This window comes from Ceratotherium simum, chromosome 17 (genome assembly GCF_057802395.1).
Source record: "Ceratotherium simum simum isolate JZ-2026a chromosome 17, ASM5780239v1, whole genome shotgun sequence".
Classification (NCBI taxonomy): domain Eukaryota; kingdom Metazoa; phylum Chordata; class Mammalia; order Perissodactyla; family Rhinocerotidae; genus Ceratotherium; species Ceratotherium simum.
The window spans coordinates 16,978,408-16,998,157 of record NC_141916.1 but is presented as its reverse complement, the minus strand read 5'-3'; the positions used below and the strand labels follow the sequence as shown (position 1 = coordinate 16,998,157).

Here is a 19,750-nt window from a genome sequence, read left to right as displayed (position 1 = left end):
ATGTCTATCTTCCTTTACTTTATATGTGGGACGCCTGCCACAGCAAGGTTTGATAAGCAGTATATAGGTCCGCACTGGGGATTTGAACCTGTGAACCCTGGGCAACCGAAACGGAGTGCGCAAGCTTAACCAATACGCCACCGGGCTGGTCCCCGTGTTTTCTCCATTTTTAATGCAAAAGCTCATGCTCTGAGTGCCGCCTCCACCCCACTCCACTCCCTGGCTCCTCACATCTCACCACCACTGCCCAGTAGCACCAAGGGAACAAGAGCGGGCACATTGGGGGACCCCTGTTTTTGAACAAAGCAGAAATGGGCAGGGTTTCCAGGGGCACAAAGGGGTCTGGTGAGGGTAGGGGGCAGGAAAGCGGTGTGAGGCACTTGTGGACTGAGCCTCTCCCCATTGCAGGTGCCCCCACCCAAGGAGAGTGGAACTTAGTGCAGGGGCCATGTCGCTCTAATTTTCAATGAACAAAACACTTAGTACGGTCACCTCTTAATGTCTGTGTCCCCAGAGAGTGGCAGTGGCGTGAATACACAGACAAGGGGCAGCTCCTAGATGGTCATTTCCAGTGTGCACATCCATTCCAAAGAGGGACACACTTTGTGATTTCCTTGGCCATGTGGTTGATTTGAGTTTCTCACTATGCTTGGCTCCCGTGAGGAATGACACCAATTCATATTTCCTGAGATTCCCAAAGGAATCTGAAGCAGGGAACCCTCAGAGACACTGGGGCCAGGGGAAGGAGCTGGCTGGGAGAGGGTCTGAATTTGTGAGAATAATCCAAAGCAGAGGACGTTTGAGACTTGGCAGAGGCATGCTTGTGGCTTCCGAGATGAAAGGAGATGATGCCAAGGCCCGAGCTGGCCTGATGTTTTGAAAGGACTGTCTTCCACACTTCCTCACCCTTTGGGGACCCTGTGTACAACCGGGGGGCGACATTGAATATTGACATGAGAGCAGAACAGGCATAAGGTCTGATTTGCTCTAACGAAGGTCTTAGCTTGGCTTGTGGAGTTTCAGAGGAAAATGGCGCCAGGCAGGCGCTCTGGAACCACTCACACAGGCCCGCTCGAATGTTGGGCTTCTTTTTCTTCCAGCTCTTCTCTGTTCTCTCCATTTCAGACCACTGGACTTCTCTACATGTTTTTTACTAATAAAACTTTAATCCTCAGTTACCCTTGGTTGCAACCTTTGCTCTTCGTGGGGAATAGCTCTTTTATCAGGAGAGGGCTGTGGGAGCCCCAGAATCCTTTGACCCAGAAGAGCTTGTTCTGGATTTTTGCTGTTGGCTGTGAGGAAGGCTGGGGGAGAGGACTCATCCTCATAAGCCAGTGGCACCTGGGGCTGTTGGGTCGGTTGACTGGTCTTTGCACACAAAGCATGAAAACTTATTAAAAAGCTTATTAATATCTCCCAGCTCCTGGCCGTTTGACTTTTCAATGCATGGTATCATATTCTTGGGGTATCAGATTTGGCATTTTAGTTATGCTTGGCCCAGACCCATGGTACCATCAAGTTGTTTTCCCCAAGCACAGACTCACTCCAGCATCCCAGATCCATAGGAGGTGGCAGGGCTGAAAGGGCTCAAACCCCTCATCTCAGACCCCCAGGCTGATACCCAATGCACGGAGGCTGCTTCTTGCCCAAGGCCTTGTTGAGATATGGCATGTTGATATTCAAATTTCTATCTCCTGACTTTTTAGTGCCTGAGAGATTTAACCTTTCCTGTGGATGAATGATGGGCCCTAAATTGAACGTTGGCCCATTGTGATTATGACCAGGCCCTCGAAGCCCAGAGAGGCGGGAGAAAGGAGGGGAGGCAAGAAACCTGGAGGAGGCCTGCCTGGTGCCAGCTGGCAAATGTCAAACAGCAGCAGCCCGAGCCCTCAGAAGAGGCTGGCAGCCTCCATTTAGGCCTGAAGTGAGGATTCATCAGAAGGCGCAGGGCCTTAACTTCTCCTCCCAGAGAAAGGCTGGGGTGGGGGCAGCAGAGGGGGCTGAGGAGCAGGTGGGGAAAGAGGAGATGCAGGGAGCCTGCACTTGGCTTAAGGAGCACATGCATATGCTGGGAACTGGCTTGAACCAAGTGGGAGGGGATGAGAGCAATGAGTCTGGCATGGGCTTCTGGCTGCTGGGGGTGTGTGGGGTGGGGTGGGGTCGGGGAGAAAGAGGTCATGGGGGGAGCTGGGGCTGGAATCCAGGCCTGAGGGGACTCAGGAGGCTAAGCCGGAATCAGGCTATGGGAGTGGACAGGAAGAGGCGGAATCACTCGGGGGCTGAAGAAACACTGCACAGGGCTAGGAAGGATTGGCCAGCTGGAGATGGGGCAAGAGGGAGCTGAGCGTTGGACATGTGGAGGGGACGGAGACATCGTCATTCACAAGATCACACATCCTTGCATCGCAGCAGCATTTATTGAAACACAGATTGAGACAACCCAGCAGGCAAGGCACCCACAGACAGTCATAACCAGAGGGAGACCTGGGAAGTGGCCTGACTTTCTCCATCCCGCCCGCTCTGCACTGGACAGACCCCTCCTGCACCAGCAGGGGGAGATCTGGAGCAACCGCAGAGTTGTCTGTGAAATGTTTAAAGGTGCATTGAAGAGCGAGACCTGTCCCAAATCAAAAGGATTCCCCCCCTTTCAACTGGGCCTCTCAATTGCGAGGTCACGTGAAGAGTTTGGCTGGCACAGGTTAACCCAGAAGAAGGCAGTGAGTCAGAGAAACAAGCAAAACACAAAATAACCACCTGGCAAGTGCTTCCTGCAGAGACCTCCCCAATCAGGAGAAGGCAGCTATTGGGGGTGGGGTAGGGGGGCTTCCTCTTTGGTTCTCAGGTAGTAGGAGACCTGGCTGGATGGTTAGGCTCATTCCTTGTCCAGGGTAAGGCCAGGCTTCCATGATGTCTAGCCACCCTGGGTGACCAGTAGTGTCCCAGAGAGCTTGGTGGATAATACAAATTGGCCACAGGTGTTTTGGAGTTAAATCGGACTTAAGCGAAGGGCTGGGAATGACTCTAACTGAAGTTGAGGAGAACCAGGAAGCAATGCCCTAAAATGAGAAGGTGGCAGAGAGCGGCCAGAGGGTCTTTCCCTCTGTAGGAACATGTGGAAGATTCTGGAAGCAAGCACACATTTTCCATTCACACACCACCCCGAGCCTGGCTGATGCAGGCGGGCCCCGGACTCTATGCGAAGCGGACCGACCGGCTGCTCCCACAGCTGAAGCTGGAGGGACGGGGCTGACAGGGGGCACAGGCATCGGGGGCCATCACGGTGATGCTGCCCCCTATGGCCGAGGGGCCAGATGCAATTTGGCGCCCTGGGGTGGTGCTATATGTGAGACCCCCACAGGAGATTCCGCCGCCTCGGGAGCTGCTGACGCCTGTGGGAAGAGAGGGGACACAGAGGGGTGAGTGGCTTGCCGTGATCTCCCCATCCCCGTGACAACATCTAAAGGGCGTCTGTATTGCAGGACCTTCCTCCTCCTCAAAATAGTTTAGTGGTTCATAACCCAGGCCCTGTTTCTCTCAGCCTCTCAGCCCTTCTAGGAGACTGGGGCAAAAAGTGAAGACCCCGGGGGGGCCCACAGGGGCAAAGCTGCCTTGTCCTATTTCCATGGCCTGCAGCTCACATCGCCACCAGTGGAGGCGCTCACCTCTGCTCCTCCTAACCCCTTAGTGCTCCCCAATGAGGAGCCAGGGGAGGCTGCAAGGCCCCATCCCAGTCAGGGAACATTCGAATTTCAATGAGTTAGACCGTTGGGTTCAACTTTGCCCATCAACAAAGCGATTTTACCAGGGGGCTTTCGAGCAGATACTTACAGACATTCACAGAGCCCACACCTTCGCACAGCCTACGGGGAAAGAAAAGTCTGTTAGCTCCGGATGCAGAGCGGGATCCCACAAGGCGGATGGTTGCTCGCGGACAGAGAGGGCCCTCCCGTGTACAGATCCTACTCCCAAGCGGCAGGAAGGGCTCCCCAAAGTCCGCATGAAATGCTCACTGTCTTTCTGTAACCATTCTCTGAGCATGGCGGCAAGGCCTTCTGATTTTCAGCAGAGATGGGGGACATGGTGAACTCCACAGCTGCCTCCAATCTGATTGACCCCGCCCACCCCGGATAGTGCCTATCAGGCTCATAGAAAGGAGAGGCCAGCAAATGCTCCAGAGTGTGTGGAGCTCCCAGCCAGTGAAGAGCTACGTGCGTACAGAGTCCTACGATATGTCAGCCTGCACTGCAGGCCAAGCTGCAGCCTCGTGTAGCCAGCCACTCAAAGAGAATAGATTTGAGAGACATGTGACTTGGGTGTGGGTCTCCATTCCTGCACTTCACTGTGTGGCCACAAGAAAGGCACTGAACACTGAGCCTTCTTTCCTTGTCTTTGGATAAAAAATGATATCTACCTCATTGGATTGCAAGGATTAAAATGAGCATTTAGCACAGTTCTAGCACATAATAAGTACTCGATAAATTATTATTATTATTCTTTTTTTTTTTTTTAAAGATTTTATTTATTTATTTTTTCCCCCCAAATCCCCAGTAGATAGTTGTACGTCATAGCTGCACATTCTTCTAGTTGCTGTATGGGGGACGCGGCCTCAGCGTGGCCGGAGAAGCGGTGTGTCAGTGCGCGCCCGGGATCCGAACCCGGGCTGCCAGCAGCAGAGCGCACACACTTAACCACTAAGCCACGGGGCCGGCCCATATTATTATTATTCTTGAAGCTTGACCTGTACTAGCAGAGGTCAGAGATGTAGCTCACATTTGGGAAATTCACCCAGGGCCTCCACCTTCTATACCTCCAAGGTCCTCCTTAGCCTCACCTCTGCTCCTCGCCCTCCAGCAGGCGCCTGTAGGTGGCGATCTCGATGTCCAGGCCCAGCTTGGAGTTCAGCACCTCCTGGTACTCCCTCAGCAGGCAGGCCATGTCCTGCTTGGCCTTCTGCAGGGCCTCCTCCAGCCCGGCCAGCTTGCAGCGGGCGTCGTTGAGGGCCGCCTCGCCCTGCTGCTCGGCCTCGGCCACGGCGGCCTCCAGCTTGGAGTTCTGGGGACCCAGAAGAGAATGAGGTGGGTCATGGTCCCTGGGTCTCTCTGTCCATTTCCTGCACATGTCCAGTCCTCCTGCTCAGCTGGGGACACCCAGGAACAGGCCTCTCGCCCTCATCACCTGGGTCTCCCTGAGCGACCACAAGTAGGGACTCTAGTCATGCACACGGGCTGGAGGATGAGTGCTGAGATCAACAATGGGCTCACACACCCTGGGTGGGCCCCAAACGACCATTACCTGGCACTTGGCATTCTCGATCTCGGCGGTCAGCCTCTGGATCAGGCGGTTCAGCTCGTTGATCTCCTCCTTGGTGCGGCGCAGGGTCTCCCCATGCCGGACCACCGTGGCCTTTATCTCCTCGCACTGGGGGGAAGCAGAGAGGCTCCTGAGGCTCAGGATGGGACATCCCGCCCATCAGGACACCACAGATGATAGTTCAGGTTGCACAGTGCTCAGCCTGTGTACCCATACATGGCAGTCTTGCCTTGCCACACAAACTGAGAGCTGTCAGCCCTTCTCTTACCATCCCTAAAGATCAGAATCCCCAGACAAAAAGAGGCTTGCTAATATATGCCTCGCATCCATCCCACTGCCATGTCTAGGAGGCAGGTGTCCTGTGCCACTCACCTTGGTGCGGTACCAACTCTCAGCCTCAGCCCGGCTGCGGCTGGCGATGTCGTCATACTGAGCCTTGATCTCGGCCACGATGCTGTCCAGGTTCAAGTCCCGGCTGTTGTCCATCTTGACGATGACTGAGGTGTCCGAGATGTGGGCTTGGAGAACACGGATCTCCTGGGGGACCAAGAGCCAGGGCATTTGGGTCTGTGCCTGCACTGGGCCGTGTGCTCCACCCCTGGGGACGGGGTCCACTCCCTGGAGGGGGCACTGGTCATGCATGTTACATGACTGTTGTGCCACATGCCCCCCCCCCCCTTCACTCACACACAGGTAGATCATAAAACAATAAAGCTGGAAGGGGCCCTTGAAGTCAGCTGGGGATAGCCTCCGACTTAACAAATGGGAAAACTGAGGCCTGACTCAAAGTCACCCAGCAGGAGAGCTGGGGTTTGAATGCCAGGACTAGTGACTTGTCCATTAATTGGGATCCCTCTCTAATCAGAAACCCCCCAACCCCACCCCCACGTACACATTTTCATATCCATGTATACACCGATGTGCACACAGGCACACACACTATAACCTGCATAGGAGCTCACGACATAGAGAGACCCGACCACACACACCCCACAGTCCTCAAACACCCATGCAAGGATCTCACTGGGCACATACATACACGTGTCTGTGACAGCCACACAACACGCCCCTCTTGCATGTAGTGTGCATGTTCTTTTCATGCTTCCATCACATATGGGGCAGACACGTGCACACAACCCTCGTCCACCTCCCCCAAGTCTCCCCTGCTCCCCCACCTGCCCTGGCTGGTGGGCAGGGTCCCCTCACCTCATCATAGAGGCGCTTCAGGAAACTGGACTCCTCCACCAGCGCCTCCACGTTGGCCTCCAGGTCTGATTTCCGCAGGTAGGCGCAGTCCACGTCCTGGTGGTGGGGTGTAGAGGAGGGAGCGTGTGTGGGGGAGGAGGCCCAAGAAGGGTGCCTCTGTGGTCACTGGGGTGACCGGGCCCCCCACCGGAGGTTGCATGGATGGGTCCCCCTCCCTCCCTGCCCCATGACGAGCCCCCTCACCTTCTTCAGAACCACGAACTCATTCTCGGCTGTGGCTCTCAGAGCCACTTCCTCTTCATACCTTTGTGTAGGAGAGAGGGGCCAGAGCTGAGGGCTGGGGGCCTGGATACCATCCCGGCTCCCCGGCAAGCTCTTCCGGGGGTCAAAAGGGATTAACTCCCTGCAAATGTTATCTCGTCCTCTCCATGACCTATTTTGTACATTCTTCATGGGCTAGCCCTGGTCCCAGCCTGGCTTACTCCACCCAGTCCTGCTGCCTCTGGGATGAGATCAAGGAATGAACACTCCATCCCCTAAGTCTAAAATCATCCGTGCGTCCGAGATCCAAAGAGAGCTGGCGCCACGGGCAGGGAGAACACGGAGCCGGCGTCCTAAAGGTGAGCCGGGGGAGAAGGGAGGGCACCAAGATTGCTGTAGAACTACACTGGGATTCCTTTCCTCACTTCCCCTGAAGCTCTAAGACTTGTGGGCCTCCAAGAGGTAGAGGAGGAGCCAAAGAGTCTGCAGAGACCTAAGCCCCTTCTGGACATCCCCTGGGGTTCCAGGCAGCCCCTGTTGTCAGGCAGGAATCTTAAACGTGTTGCTTCAAGAGGGTTGTGGGCGGAGCCATCCTGCTTCCCAGTTCCCCCTGATCATGCTGCGCTCACCTCTTCTTGTAGCCCTCCAGCACCTCCTGCACGTGGTTGAGCTCCGAGGCCAGCCTCCCGCTGTCGGCCTCCACACACTCGGCCTCCCGCCGCAGCGTCTCGATGTAGCCACTGAACAGCGGCTCCAGGTTGCTCTCACAGCAGCGCTGGTTCTGGTAGAACTGCCACTTGGTCTCCAGCAGCTTGTTCTGCTGCTCCAGGAAGCGCACCTGCCGCCCAGGATAGGGGAAGGAGACTCAGGGAGAGCCCCAGGAGGTGCCTGGTCCCCCAGAGCCCTCTCTGCCCTGATGCTCCCTGAACAGCCGGGGCCAGCCACGAGCTGAGCCATGGGGTTGAGTGTATGGGACTCAAGGAGCCTGGCTCCCAGCCCCCAGGGCAGCAGTGTGGGTGTGAGGGGAAGCGCCCCGGGCTGGAAGCCGAAGGTCTGGTTCGAGTCCCAGCTCAGCCGCTTTAAGTGGACAAGTTGTCTAACCTCCTGGGGCTGGGTTTCCTTATTTTACACAGAGATGATGGCAGTGCCTTCCTTGGAGTGGTGAAGACTGAACAAGTTAGTACACGGAGAGTGCTTAGAACAGTCCTGACACCTAGTAAGTGCTCAACCAAATTAACTATTACTACAATTACCAGTTGTTCCTCATTTATTCATATGCAACGAACAATTATTCACTATGTGATGCCAGGGCCTGTGCTAAGATACACACACACACATCTATATCTGTATCATCTATATCTATATCCATATCTATCTCTTAATTTCATTCAATTCTCACAACCTCTGTGGGGGAAGATATTATTCCCCCCATAGTACAGATGGGGAAACTGAGCCTGAGGTGTGAAATGACTAGCTCATTGTCACACCATCAGCAGGAGATGGAGTCAGGATTTGCTGTCCCGTGGGTCCCCTTCACCTGCCCACCACATACGTCTAAGCAGCTCATCTAAACTCTCTCAGCTTCAATTTGTTATTTGAAAAAAGGAGATAATGATACCTGCCCCATCGGGCATTTTGAGGATGTACGACGATCACTAAAGAGAAAGCGGTGATAGGAAGGTCAGCCCCGTCACCCTGTCACCCCGGACCCCAGGCCCCAGAGCCTGGTCCTATCTACTCTGCAGAGTGAGGCCTCGCAGACACAGGAGCCAATATGAAGAGAAGAGTGTAGGTGGACTTCTTGTGGGACAGGCTTGCAGCAGAGGGGCGTTTTTCACGCTCTGCAAGGGTGCGCCTCCTGGCTGCCTCCCCTCCCACATTCCCAGCCCCCTATCCATGAAGGAGGCTGCCAAGCCAGGATTGGTTAACTGTCATACCTCCCCACCCACTACCATCCTTGGATAATACTAACAGCTAGCATTTATTGAGTGCTTACTGTGTGCCAGGACCTTTCATGCATGAACCCATCAGTCCTCACTACAAGCATATGAGGCCGGTTCTGTCATCCAGACAAGTACCACGCCTGGGGTCCCACACTGCCGAGGGGCAGAGCAGGGATGGAGGAGGCAGCGTGGCTCAGAGCCTTGCCCCAGCCCTTCCCAAGCTCCCCAGCCTGTGAGCCATGTGACTTTTATGGGCCCATTAACTCCCACTCTTGCAGCACCCAGGGCCCAACCCAGTTTTTCCGGAGCAGCTCTGATATTCCTGTGTTGTCTTGTCACCGGACGCGCACACACACTTAAGATCACACACTCAATTTCCGGACCACTCCGGGCCCTCAATGCCCTTTGCTGGAATTAAACCATGAAAACTGATCCTTCTGCCTATGTTGGTCTGCATTTCTCTCCCTCTGTGGTCTCAAACGTGGCTGCCATGCTGTCTCCCCAGCAGATTGGGACCTTCCCGAGTGAGGGCGGGGCTGGCGCCCCCTCTGGACCATCCTCACTGACCTTGTCGATGAAGGCAGCGAACCTGTTGTTGAGGCTCTTGATCTGCTCTTTCTCCTCTTGCTTCACGCACTGCGCATTGGGGTCGATCTCCAGGTTGAGGGGCGCCAGGAGGCTCTCGTTGACCGACACGGTGGTGATGCAGGGCGCGCTGGGGCCGCAGACGCCGCCGGAGCGGTATCCGAAGCTGCGGCCGCAGGAGCCGGCGCGGAAGCTGCCCACAGCGAGGCGGGGCCCACAGGAGCCCAGGTTCGACAGGCTGCGGCTGCCGAAGCCCGTGAGACCCCGGTAGCAGGACACCCCTCGGTAGGGGGCTGCGCTGATGCAGCAACGGCTACCAGTTCTGGGGGCCACAGCCGAGCAGGAGCTGAAGGTCCTGGTGACCCCACATCCTGAGCTGATCCGGTAGGAGCGGCAAGACATCGTGTGGGTCTGAGCAGAGGCTGAGCGCTGCGGACGTAGGTGAGGGCTGCGGGTGCGCTGCTTAGGATCCTCTGGCCTCTCTGATCCTCCCTGGTCCTTTTATTGGTGGGGAGAGCTGGGGGTGGCTGCATAAAAGGAGTGAAAAGCCATTTTATGTTGTTTATTGGCTTGGGGAGTTTGCCAGCAACTCACCAAGGACTCGTCTTAAAGGTGAGCTCAGCAGCGACTGTGGGACTCCGTAAAAGTATTGAAGATGTTATTAGGGACACTGTGCGTTCGCACTTTTCATCTTCAAAGCTCGTTTACATACATTAAGTAATTAATTTCTTGCAATCTCCCTGTGAGATGGCCTCAACCCACACCTGGAGACGGGTTTGAACTCCACAATAGTCTGAGGGTGCTGGGTTTGGGGCAGAGGCTGGGGCCACTGTCTCAAGGAGAAGTTCCAGGGTCCCAGGTTGGGTGAGACCATGAGAAGTCATTACCTCTGTCATCCTGGCTCCATGCAGAACACATTCTCAAGAAAATCATTGTGTTTCGGGAGCTGATGGATCAGGCAAGGCCACACTCACCCAGGCAGCATGGCCTGGACGGTGGTTCAGGTCCAGAGGGGCCATTTTGACCAAGCTTCTTGCAGGACAGGGGGCTGAAGCACATGGCCTCTTAGAACCTTCTGGATTCCAGCCCAGAAGGTTCTGTTCCAGAACCTTCATTTCTCATCCAGCAAAATTGCAAACCACTCAACTCTCAGGGACCACAAAAATGACCACTTGTGGATAATGGAGAGCCTTCACTTTAGCCACTCTCTTCTGCTGGCCGAAAGGATGGGAGAACCCAATCCTGGGATAACCTGGCTGCTGTGAACTTGCTCTGGGCAACTTCCCTTGGCTCTTGAAGAAGAAACAGGTCCTGTGAGTCTCCTTTCCAAGACCATCAGCCAGAGGAGGGGCTCATCCTCTTCACCAGCCCTAGAATTGCCAGCCCTGGAGAAACGTTCAGAGACTACACAGAGATGGGGGCAGGAAGGTGGCTTTTCTTGTCTGAAGATGCTGTGATTTCTGGTTCCCGGGGGCTCTGGGATCCTGGCTGCCTCTAACGTCCCTGCATCCCTGTGTGTCCTGGGGCCACTTATTAGGATAATGATTGCTATTCTTTTAATGTTCATTAAGCACAGACCTGGGGGATGTAGTCTCTGACCCTAGGGAGGCTAGCCAGGCACCAGAGGTGTTAGGAACTTCGGGAAGAAGAGAGATGAGCTCCCTCCTAGGGTGATGACCCCTCTAGGGAGCCCCCCAGAACCAAACACTGCCACTGTGCCTCCATTTCCTGAGGTCTCCTAAGATGCCAGACGTTCTGTCCCGGGTCTGCCCTTGTCTTCACTGCCAGGCCCACTGCAGATCTTTGCCCATCACCAGGTTGACTGGTTTCTACTTCCACATCCCACACCTGTTCTTCCGAGTAGGGCAGAGAGACCTTGGGCAGCTGGTGGGGGAGGAGCAGCTAGCCTCTCCAGCTGGCCCCTAATGATCTTCAGATCACCCACAGGGAAGCCACTGGGATTAAGCACCTGGGCAATGGAATCAAAGTTTGAAGACCTGATTCAAGTGCCAGCTTGGACACTTCCTAGCTGTGTGGCTTTGGGGAAGTTCTTAACCTCTCTGAGCTTCCATTTCCTTGACTTTAATGTGAGATTCATCCTTACCTCCCAGGGTTGTTGGGAAGATTAAGTGGGTAATACACGAGAATGTGCTTTGGGGACCAGAAAACTCTACATAAGGGAAAGGGACTCTTGCTTCCCATCAGAAACACCCCACCACCCGCTGCACCCCTTACCCAGCAAAGAGTGGGCCTGTTCCTTGCCCCACCTATGCTCTTCACCTCCTCTGAACATTTATGACTTCTTTACCCTTTCAAGGCTGCTTTTAAGGTTTTCGTTAACCCGATTTCAGTAGTACAAAAATTTGGGGTGGAATCTGGGGGTGGAGAGAGGAGGCTGTATTGGGGAACACAGGGGATGGTTTCCCAGCCCCCACCCCTCAGCAGGGGCCCCGCTGGCCTGGGTCCGGAAATGTGTTCTGGTGCTTTGGACAGTGAGCTTGTTGACTGACGGTTGTGTAGACCTGGAGCTGGTGTCCTGTGGGCCAGGAGGGATTCGGGGCCTTTGAAAGCAGGTGGGGAGGGGGATGGCGAGAATGGGAGGTGGAGGATGGGTGGGCCCTCAGCTCAGCCAGCCTCAAGAGCCCATACAACCTCACCTTCTTCTCAACTCCTGTAAGCCTCTGCCTCCTTCAGCTTGTGGAAGAGGATGGAAGCAGACCCGTTTCTGCCTCTCTTTGGCGGCAGGAGTGAGTGGAGGCTTTTTCCTATAGGATGGCTCTGTGTCAGCTGCTTCCTCATGCCCCCAACACACACACACATACATACACACACACACCCTCCCAATCCTCCACCCTGAATTGAGCCTGGGACTGAGGATGAGGAAGTGGATCCAGGGGATTCAGGAGACCTGGGAGAAGCCCCACGGCTTTCAGAAATAAGATGCCCATCCAGGACCAGCAGAACTATCCAGAACAAGAGTGTGAGCACATGGGTGGGTGCAGCGAGTGAGGACAGTTCCAGCCCGGCACAGGGATGTGCTCATGGGCTCTGGGTGAATTTGCATCTCTGCAGATGCAGCTGGGCCCAGGGCTGGTGGGGGCCGCTCAGGACGGCTGTCCAGATGGCGCTTGGATTGGAGGGGCTGGCTGGAGAGGGAGACTGAGTCCTCATGGGCTGTTCCCAGGTCAACCAGGGCAAATGAGAAACTCACAGACCAGGCCAGTCTGGCACAGCTCCCTGGAGGGTCTGGGTAGAGCCACGGCACCTGGGCCTTGGCAGTCTGGTTCTACCCAAGGGAGGGACAGAGAACCCATAGCCCTGTACCCGTCTCTACCCATCACCCAAGCACTCTGCCCAGTGTGACCACATCCTTGTCCGGGCACTGGGGTGGGAGCTGGACCTCCCTTCACTGGCCTCCGCCTCATTTACTGCCCACCTGTGCCTGATTGTTTCCCTGAACCCTTCTCTCTCCTCCAAGCCTTCTCCTCGGCCACACTTTTGCCTGGAATCTCCCAGAACGACCAGCCACCTCTTCTAGGAAGCCTTGTGAACTAGTCAGAGGGAGGCTGTGATTTCTCCTTCTCCCTGTGTGAGTGGGCAGCTCACAAAATGCCCTTTCTAGGGCTCCCCAGGTGCCTCTAATTATCTCCTTCCACACCCTCTTGTCCTGGTGCTGTCATTCATCACCCCCTTTGGTCCTGTCCCCTCCTGCCTCCACATCTTTTGAAGGCCACACCCCGTGTTGGGAATGTCCACTCAAGAACCCATATCCCGGGCCGGCCCTGTGGCTTAGCAGTTAAGTGCGCGCGCTCCACTACTGGTGGCCCGGGTTGGGATCCCGGGTGCGCACAGACGCACCGCTTCTCCGGCCATGCTGAGGCCGTGTCCCACGTACAGCAACTAGAAGAATGTGCAACTATGACGTACCACTATCTACTGGGGCTTTGGGGAAAAAAAAAGGAGGAGGATTGGCAATAGATGTTAGCTCAGAGCCGGTCTTCCTCAGCAAAAAGAGGAGGATTAGCAGGGATGTTAGCTCAGGGCTGATCTTCCTCACAAAAAAAAAAAAAAAAAAGAACCCATATACCTCTTGTAATTTAAAATGCTCCCAAGAGGTCACTTCTTCCAGGAAGCCTTCAAGAGCTAATTGGGTGAGAAATGTTCCTTACCCCCTCCTAGATGCTCAGGCAGCTTCCACGACTCCGTCTGACTCTGCTCCTTTCTTGGAGTCCATCTCCTGGGGTTGCCCCGGAGGCCTCATCACTCACACTCACGCCCACTCTGGGTGGTCCGTCCCCCTCCTGCGTATTACTGAAGCTGGATGCTTGTTGGGGGCAGACTTGCTCTTCCCCACCCCAGGGGCTCGTGACCTCCCCTCCCTTCTGCTCTCTCTACTGTGCTCAACTCCCCCTGCCTCTAGGAAGGCTTTCAGGATTTGTTCAAAGAGAAGGGAGTGCTGATACCTTCCCGTCCTGCCCTCTCCGTCCGTAGAGCTGCCTGTGGCCCCTTGCAGTTCTGTGTTTGCATCTGCCTAGGCTCTCATGGACTGTCTCACTGTCCTTCCTGGCGGCTGGTTCTCCAGAATTCACCCTGATGGGCTCCCCACAGACAAGGCCTGTCCTGAGCAGGGCCTTGGTGCTGCCCACACAGCTCATTCAAGTCAGGCATCTCCCATCATCTCTGCTGGTCTTCTCCACACTTTATTATGTATCCAAGTCTACGCCGCTTCCCGGTGCTGGGACACAGTTCTTGAAGGGTCTTCTAACCCTGTGACACTTTCTTTGGCTTTTATCAAACTTGGGCGTGACTCAGACACTATATGAGAGGAGGGAGGTCTGAGCCACAGGGAGGAGCCAGATGAACCCTGGACCCTCCCCAGCGCATCTGGGGCTGGGCTGCTCCCTGGGCTGCCCCTCCCTCCCTCTCACAGGCGTCCCCACCAGGATTCAAGAAACTCTGCAGTCTCCTCCAGAACCCCATCCCCACTCCTTCTTGCAGGTGTCTGTCCCTGGTGGCTTTGCTGTTTCCCGTGGCTACCCTGTTCAGAGCAGATGCTGAGTAAACACAGAGCCTCTAATTTCAGAATTGGCCAGTATTAATGATTTTGAAAGTTTTTATTTTCTAGAACCATTTCCCTAAATCTTAGGAGGAAAACTGCTATCTAAAGCTGACACCTGATGCTATCGGCTACCCGATGCGAGTGGGAATGGTCCTTTGAGCCAGACCCCTATGGCCCTGTGCCGGGCAGGTACACAGGGCCTCTGTGGGGTCCGGTCTCCCAGATGACTCTCGTGAACAGATTTCCCAGCACTGCCAGGATGGGAAGTGCTAGATGCCATGGCTAAGGAGGTCCCTCAAGATCTTGCTTCTGGGGCACAGAACTGTCTATATATTATTATAAAAACAGATGAGATTGACACACTGGTCTCCCTGCTTGCCCTGGCCCCTCCACTCTGTTCTGAACACAGTGGAGGGATTCCCTTAAAACATTATGTTGGATCATCTCACTGTTCTGCTCAAACGCCTCCATGATTCTCTATTTCACTCAGAGTAAAAGACAAAGTCCTAGTGATGGCCAAAAGGGCCTGTACTGCCTGTCCTCGCTGTCACCTCTCTCACCTCATCCCCTTGCTCTCAGCAACCACGCTGGCCTCCTGCTCCTCAGACACACCTGGCATGCTCCTGACTCAGGGCCTTTGCACAGGCTGTCCCCTCTGTCCAGAATGCTCTTCCCTCAGCCATGTGGCTTGCTCATGGCCACCTGGGGGGCTCTGCTCAAATACCCTCTCTCAAAGAGGCTCCCTGACCTTTCTTTTAAAAACAACAATCCGCTCTCCACTCCCAGGGCATTCTCCATCCAGCTTACCTTGCTCTGATGTATTTCTTTTTTCCATGGCACCTAACACCTGCTAGCACACTCTACAATTGATTTATTTATCCTATTTAGTGATTATTGTCAGTCTCTCCTCTCACCGCAAAATAAACTCCATGGGAGAGAGATTTTGTGTTTTGCTCCTTGATGGTTCCCAAGGACCTAGAACAGTGTTGGGAATGTGGTAAGTGCCCCATAAACATTTGCTGACTGATTGAACGTATACATGAATGGATATCTTGACTACTACAGATATTTGATGTTTCAGAAAGTGCCACCTTGTGGGAAGGCCTGGCCCTTGCACCCCAGAGCACACCGGATTTGAAAACCACCGACCCCCAGCCCTCCTGGATTTTCCTGCTTCAGGGCTGTGGTTCCCTGAGCGTCTGTGGGAACAAAGACCAGTAGATACCCAGAACGGCAGAAACAGTGCTGTGTTGGGCTGGTGAGAGAGGGGTGGATTTCTTTCTAAAGCTGCTATTCATTGTTGTAATGTTTGTGTCCTAAACACAATTTTGGAGGAAAAAAGTTGTTTTAAAAGATTTTAAGCTCCTCTCTCCCCAATAATATCATACCACCGAAATACTTGGAAAATCTGCCATGCAGTGCTTCCTCGAAAGTTGGTGGCCAGCAGAGGGCAGCAAAGCCCCACAGCTGGACCAGCAGAGGCTCAGCGTCCCCGGAGCAGGTGGAGCTGCCTGCCTGGGGCTCAGGGCTCCAGAGCTCTGGAGGCAGGTGCTGGAAACAGTCTGCTGACACTCTGCATTCCACCCGCGTTTGGTGCTAGAAGGGCTGAGCTGCCGTACACAGCTATTGTCCATAAGTCATAAAACTAGAACCACCACTGTCACCACCATCAAAACAACAGCAATCATTTATGATGCACCCCCTGTGTGCCAGGCTGTGCGCTAAGCACTTTGGTTATGCCATTGCGTGTAATCTCCACAACAACTTTTTGAAGTAGGAGATATTTTCCCATTTTACATATGAGGCAAGAGGCTCACTGAGATTTAGTGGCAGGCAGAACAGCATAGTGGTGAGGAATGTGGGTTCTGGAGTCAGAATGCCTCTGCTTCCATCACTTACTTAACCTCTCTGGGCCTCAGTTTTGTCATCTGTCAAATGGGAAATAAGAAAAGTACCTACTGCACAAGGTTAGGGAAAGAAGCACGTGAGTTAAAGCATGAAAAGCACGTGGAATGCTGCTCAATTCAATCCATGTGAAGTGGTTTGCTGCCTGTTATGACCTTGGGTCACACAGCTAGTGAGTAGGGGACCTGGGAATTGAACTGGGCTCTGCCCACACCAGAGTCCATGGGTTTGACCCCTATGTCATCTTTGGGAGACAATCGATGTCTTAATATTGAGTCTTCCAATTCCTGAACATAGTGTATATCTCCATTTCTTTAAGCCTTTTTTTCATTTCTTTCATTATTGTTTTGTAGTTTTCAGGATACAGATCTTTCACATACACTTTTTAAAGGCTTATATCTAAGTATTTCATTTTTTGGGTGCTACTGTAAATGATACTTAAGAAATTTTTTGATTTCTAATTGTTCATTGCGAGTATCTGGAAAAACAGTTGGTTTTGTATATTGACCCCGTATCCTGTAACCTTGCTCAACTTATGTATTAGTTCTAGTAGGTTTTTAAAAAAAGATTCCTTGAGATTTTCTATGTAGAAAATAATGTCTTCTGAAAATAGAAACAGTTTTATTCCTTCCTTTCCAACCTATATGGCTTTTATTTCTTCTTGCTTTAGTTCACTGGCTAGGCCAGCTTGTATAACTGTGGCTAAGACATCCTTATCTAGTGCCCAGTCTTAGGGAAGAAAGCATTCAGTCTTTCACTGAATTGAGCGTGCTGTTAGCTGTAGGGTTTTTTTGTTTGTTTATTTTCATAGATGCCATTTTTTTAAGTTAAGGATGTTCCCATCTATTCCTAGTTTGCTGAGAGTTTTTATCAGGAATAGGTATTGAATTTCATCAAATGCTTTTTTTTTTTGCATCTGTTGAGATAATCATATGATTTTTTCCTCTTTAGTCTGTTGCTACCATGAATTACATTAATAGATTTTGTAAAAGTTGGACCAGCCTTGCATTGCTCGGGTAAACCCTACTCAGTCACGATACCTTATCCTTTTATTTTTTGCTGTATTCAACTTGCTAATATTTTGTTGAAGATTTTTACGTTTATATTCATGAGGGATATTGGTTTATAGTTTTCTTTTCTTATGGTGTCTTTGCCTGGTTTTGGTATCAGGGTAATGCTGGTCTCATAAAAGGAGCTGGGAAATTTTCCCTCCTCTTGCATTTTCTGGTTGAATTCTTCCTTAAATGTTTGGTAGAATGCACCAGTGAAGGTATTTGGGCCTGAAGTTTTCTTTGTTGGAAGATTTAAAAGTACACGTTCAATTCCTTTGGTAGACATAGAGCTATTCATGTAGGACTGGCTATACAATTTATGGGGCTCAGTGTAAACCGGAAATGCAGGGCCCTTTGTTAAAAATTATTAAGAATTAGGGGCCGGCCCGGTGGCTTAGCGGTTAAGTGCACGCGCTCCGCTGCTGGCGGCCCGGGTTCGGATCCCGGGCGTGCACCGACGCACCGCTTCTCCGGCCATGCTGAGGCCGTGTCCCACATACAGCAACTAGAAGGATGTGCAGCTATGACATACAACTATCCGCTGGGGCTTTGGGGGAAAAAATAAATAAATAAAATCTTAAAAAAAAAAAAAAATTATTAAGAATTTCAAGGTGATGACAACGGTTATTAAACCATGCTTGGGGATTGTCTAACGTGTAGGACCCTGTGTGATTGCACAGGACATACGCCCATGAGGCCAGCCCTGCATGCAGGTGATCTATTTCTTCTTGAATGAGCTTTGTAGTTTGTGTCTTTCAAGGAATCTAGCCACTTCATCTAAGTTCCCAAATTTATGGGCATAAAGTTGTTTATAATATTCCTTTACATCCTTTTAATATCTGTTGTGTCTGTAGAGACATTCCCTCTTTCATTCCTAATATTGCTAATTTTTGTCTCTCTCTCTCTTTTTTTTGCCTTCACTTCTGAAGGATATTTTTACTGGATTAGAATTCTGGGTTGACAGCACTTTAAAGATGTTCCTCCACCGTCTTGTGTCTTTCCTGGTTTCTGATGAGAAATTGGTGATAATTTGAATTGTCGTTCTCTACACGTAATGTGTCATTTTTCTCCAGCTTCAAAAATATTTTTTCCAATCTTCTTTTCTCTTTATTCTTCAGATTGGATAATTTTTACTAACTTATCTTCAAGTCATTGACTCTTTCTTTCATCCTCTACTTTTTGCTATGGAGCCTATCAATGGTTCTTTAAATTTCAAATATAGTATTTTTCAGTTCTAAAATTTCCATTTGGTCCTGTTTTTATAGTTTCTATTTTCTGCTGGGAACTTCCACTCTTTCATTCACTTCAAATGTGTTTACCTTTATCTTATGGAACATAATTGTAATAGCACTTTAAAGTCTCTGTGTGATAATTCTGACATCTGTATCAACTCAGGATTGGCATCTGTTGGTTTTCTTTCCCTTTGAGAATTGGTCAGATTTTCCTGGTTCCTTGAATGTTGAAATAATTTTAGATCATGTCCTGGGAATTTTAAATATTATGATGTATAGACTCCTGGTCCTGCTAAAATCCTCTGGAGAATTTTCAGTTTTTTTTTTTTTTTTTTGGTGAGGAAGATTGTTGCTGAGCTAACGTCTGTGCCAATCTTTCTCTATTTTGTATGTGGAATGCCACCGCAGCATGGCTTGAAGAGTGGTGTGTTGGTCCGAGCCCGGGATCCAAACCTGTGAACCCCAGGCCACTAAAGTGGAGTGCGTGAACTTAACCACTACACCACTGGGCTGGCCCCCTCAGGTTTGTTTTGTTTTGTTTCAGTGGGAAATCAGCCTAGTTAGGTTCAGACTGAAAGTTCTCCTTCTGTGGACAATGGTTCCAGATTTAGTTCAGTTTTCCAAGCTTTTGCTTGCTGAGTTGTGTCTGTTCTGATTTGTGTCTCTTCTGTGTATATCCCACTTAGGAATTTGTCTGCAACTTGGGCAGTGGTTTAAATCCTACTTCAGTTCTCAAAGTCGTTGGCATGTTGCTTTGGGTCTCTCATGCACGTGCAGCTCAAGGGAGAGCCCAGGACCTGTGTGGATTTATACACAGAGGCATCCCCTTCTCCAGCTTTCCTCTCTCACTCCCCCCACCCCTTTATAGGCTCTAATTTCCTGGTTCCTCCAGCCAGAGAGATCAAATTTCTCTTGGAGTTTTTGCTACCCATATCATTGCTGCTGCACAGCTCCATGCCTGGGACCTGCTTTTAGGGCAATGGCATGAGAGAAAAGAGAAACATGAGGATTCTCCCTCTATATTTTCTGGCCCACAGGGGCCCCTTTTCTGGCTTCCTCTGGTTAGAAAGATGGGCTTTCTTTTGGAGTTTTAGCCGGTTATGCTAATACTTCACAGCTCCACAGCTGCAGCCGTCCCTCAGCTCAAAGCCATGTGAGCAGAGGGAAAAAAAGACATGGGGCACTTCTTCATGCTTT

At 51.9% G+C, this 19,750-nt stretch overlaps 1 protein-coding gene across 1 annotated transcript; it reads right to left on the bottom strand.

The window, feature by feature from the left end:
• Window positions 1-3,192: 3,192 nt before the first annotated feature.
• On the bottom strand, window positions 3,193-9,707 carry LOC147914726 (keratin, type II cuticular Hb5). Its single transcript, XM_004429067.3, has 9 exons — window positions 9,288-9,707; window positions 7,407-7,615; window positions 6,760-6,820; window positions 6,517-6,612; window positions 5,683-5,847; window positions 5,293-5,418; window positions 4,832-5,052; window positions 3,829-3,860; window positions 3,193-3,389 (listed from the first exon to the last, which is right to left on the bottom strand). The coding sequence occupies exons 1-9, from the start codon at window positions 9,705-9,707 to the stop codon at window positions 3,193-3,195; spliced, it is 1,527 nt and encodes a 508-aa protein (XP_004429124.1).
• Between the last annotated feature and the right edge of the window lie 10,043 nt (window positions 9,708-19,750).

Bases quoted from the DNA above. Each gene is read 5' to 3' on its own strand.
- LOC147914726 (XM_004429067.3), bottom strand. From the start codon at position 9,707: ATGTCTTGCCGCTCCTACCGGATCAGCTCAGGATGTGGGGTCACCAGG. The intron at 6,613-6,759 runs GTGAGGGGGCTC...CCCCACCACCAG, and splicing joins AGTTCGTGGTTCTGAAGAAG to GACGTGGACTGCGCCTACCT. The intron at 3,390-3,828 runs GTAAGTATCTGC...CTCTTCCCACAG, and splicing joins TGTGGGCTCTGTGAATGTCT to GCGTCAGCAGCTCCCGAGGC.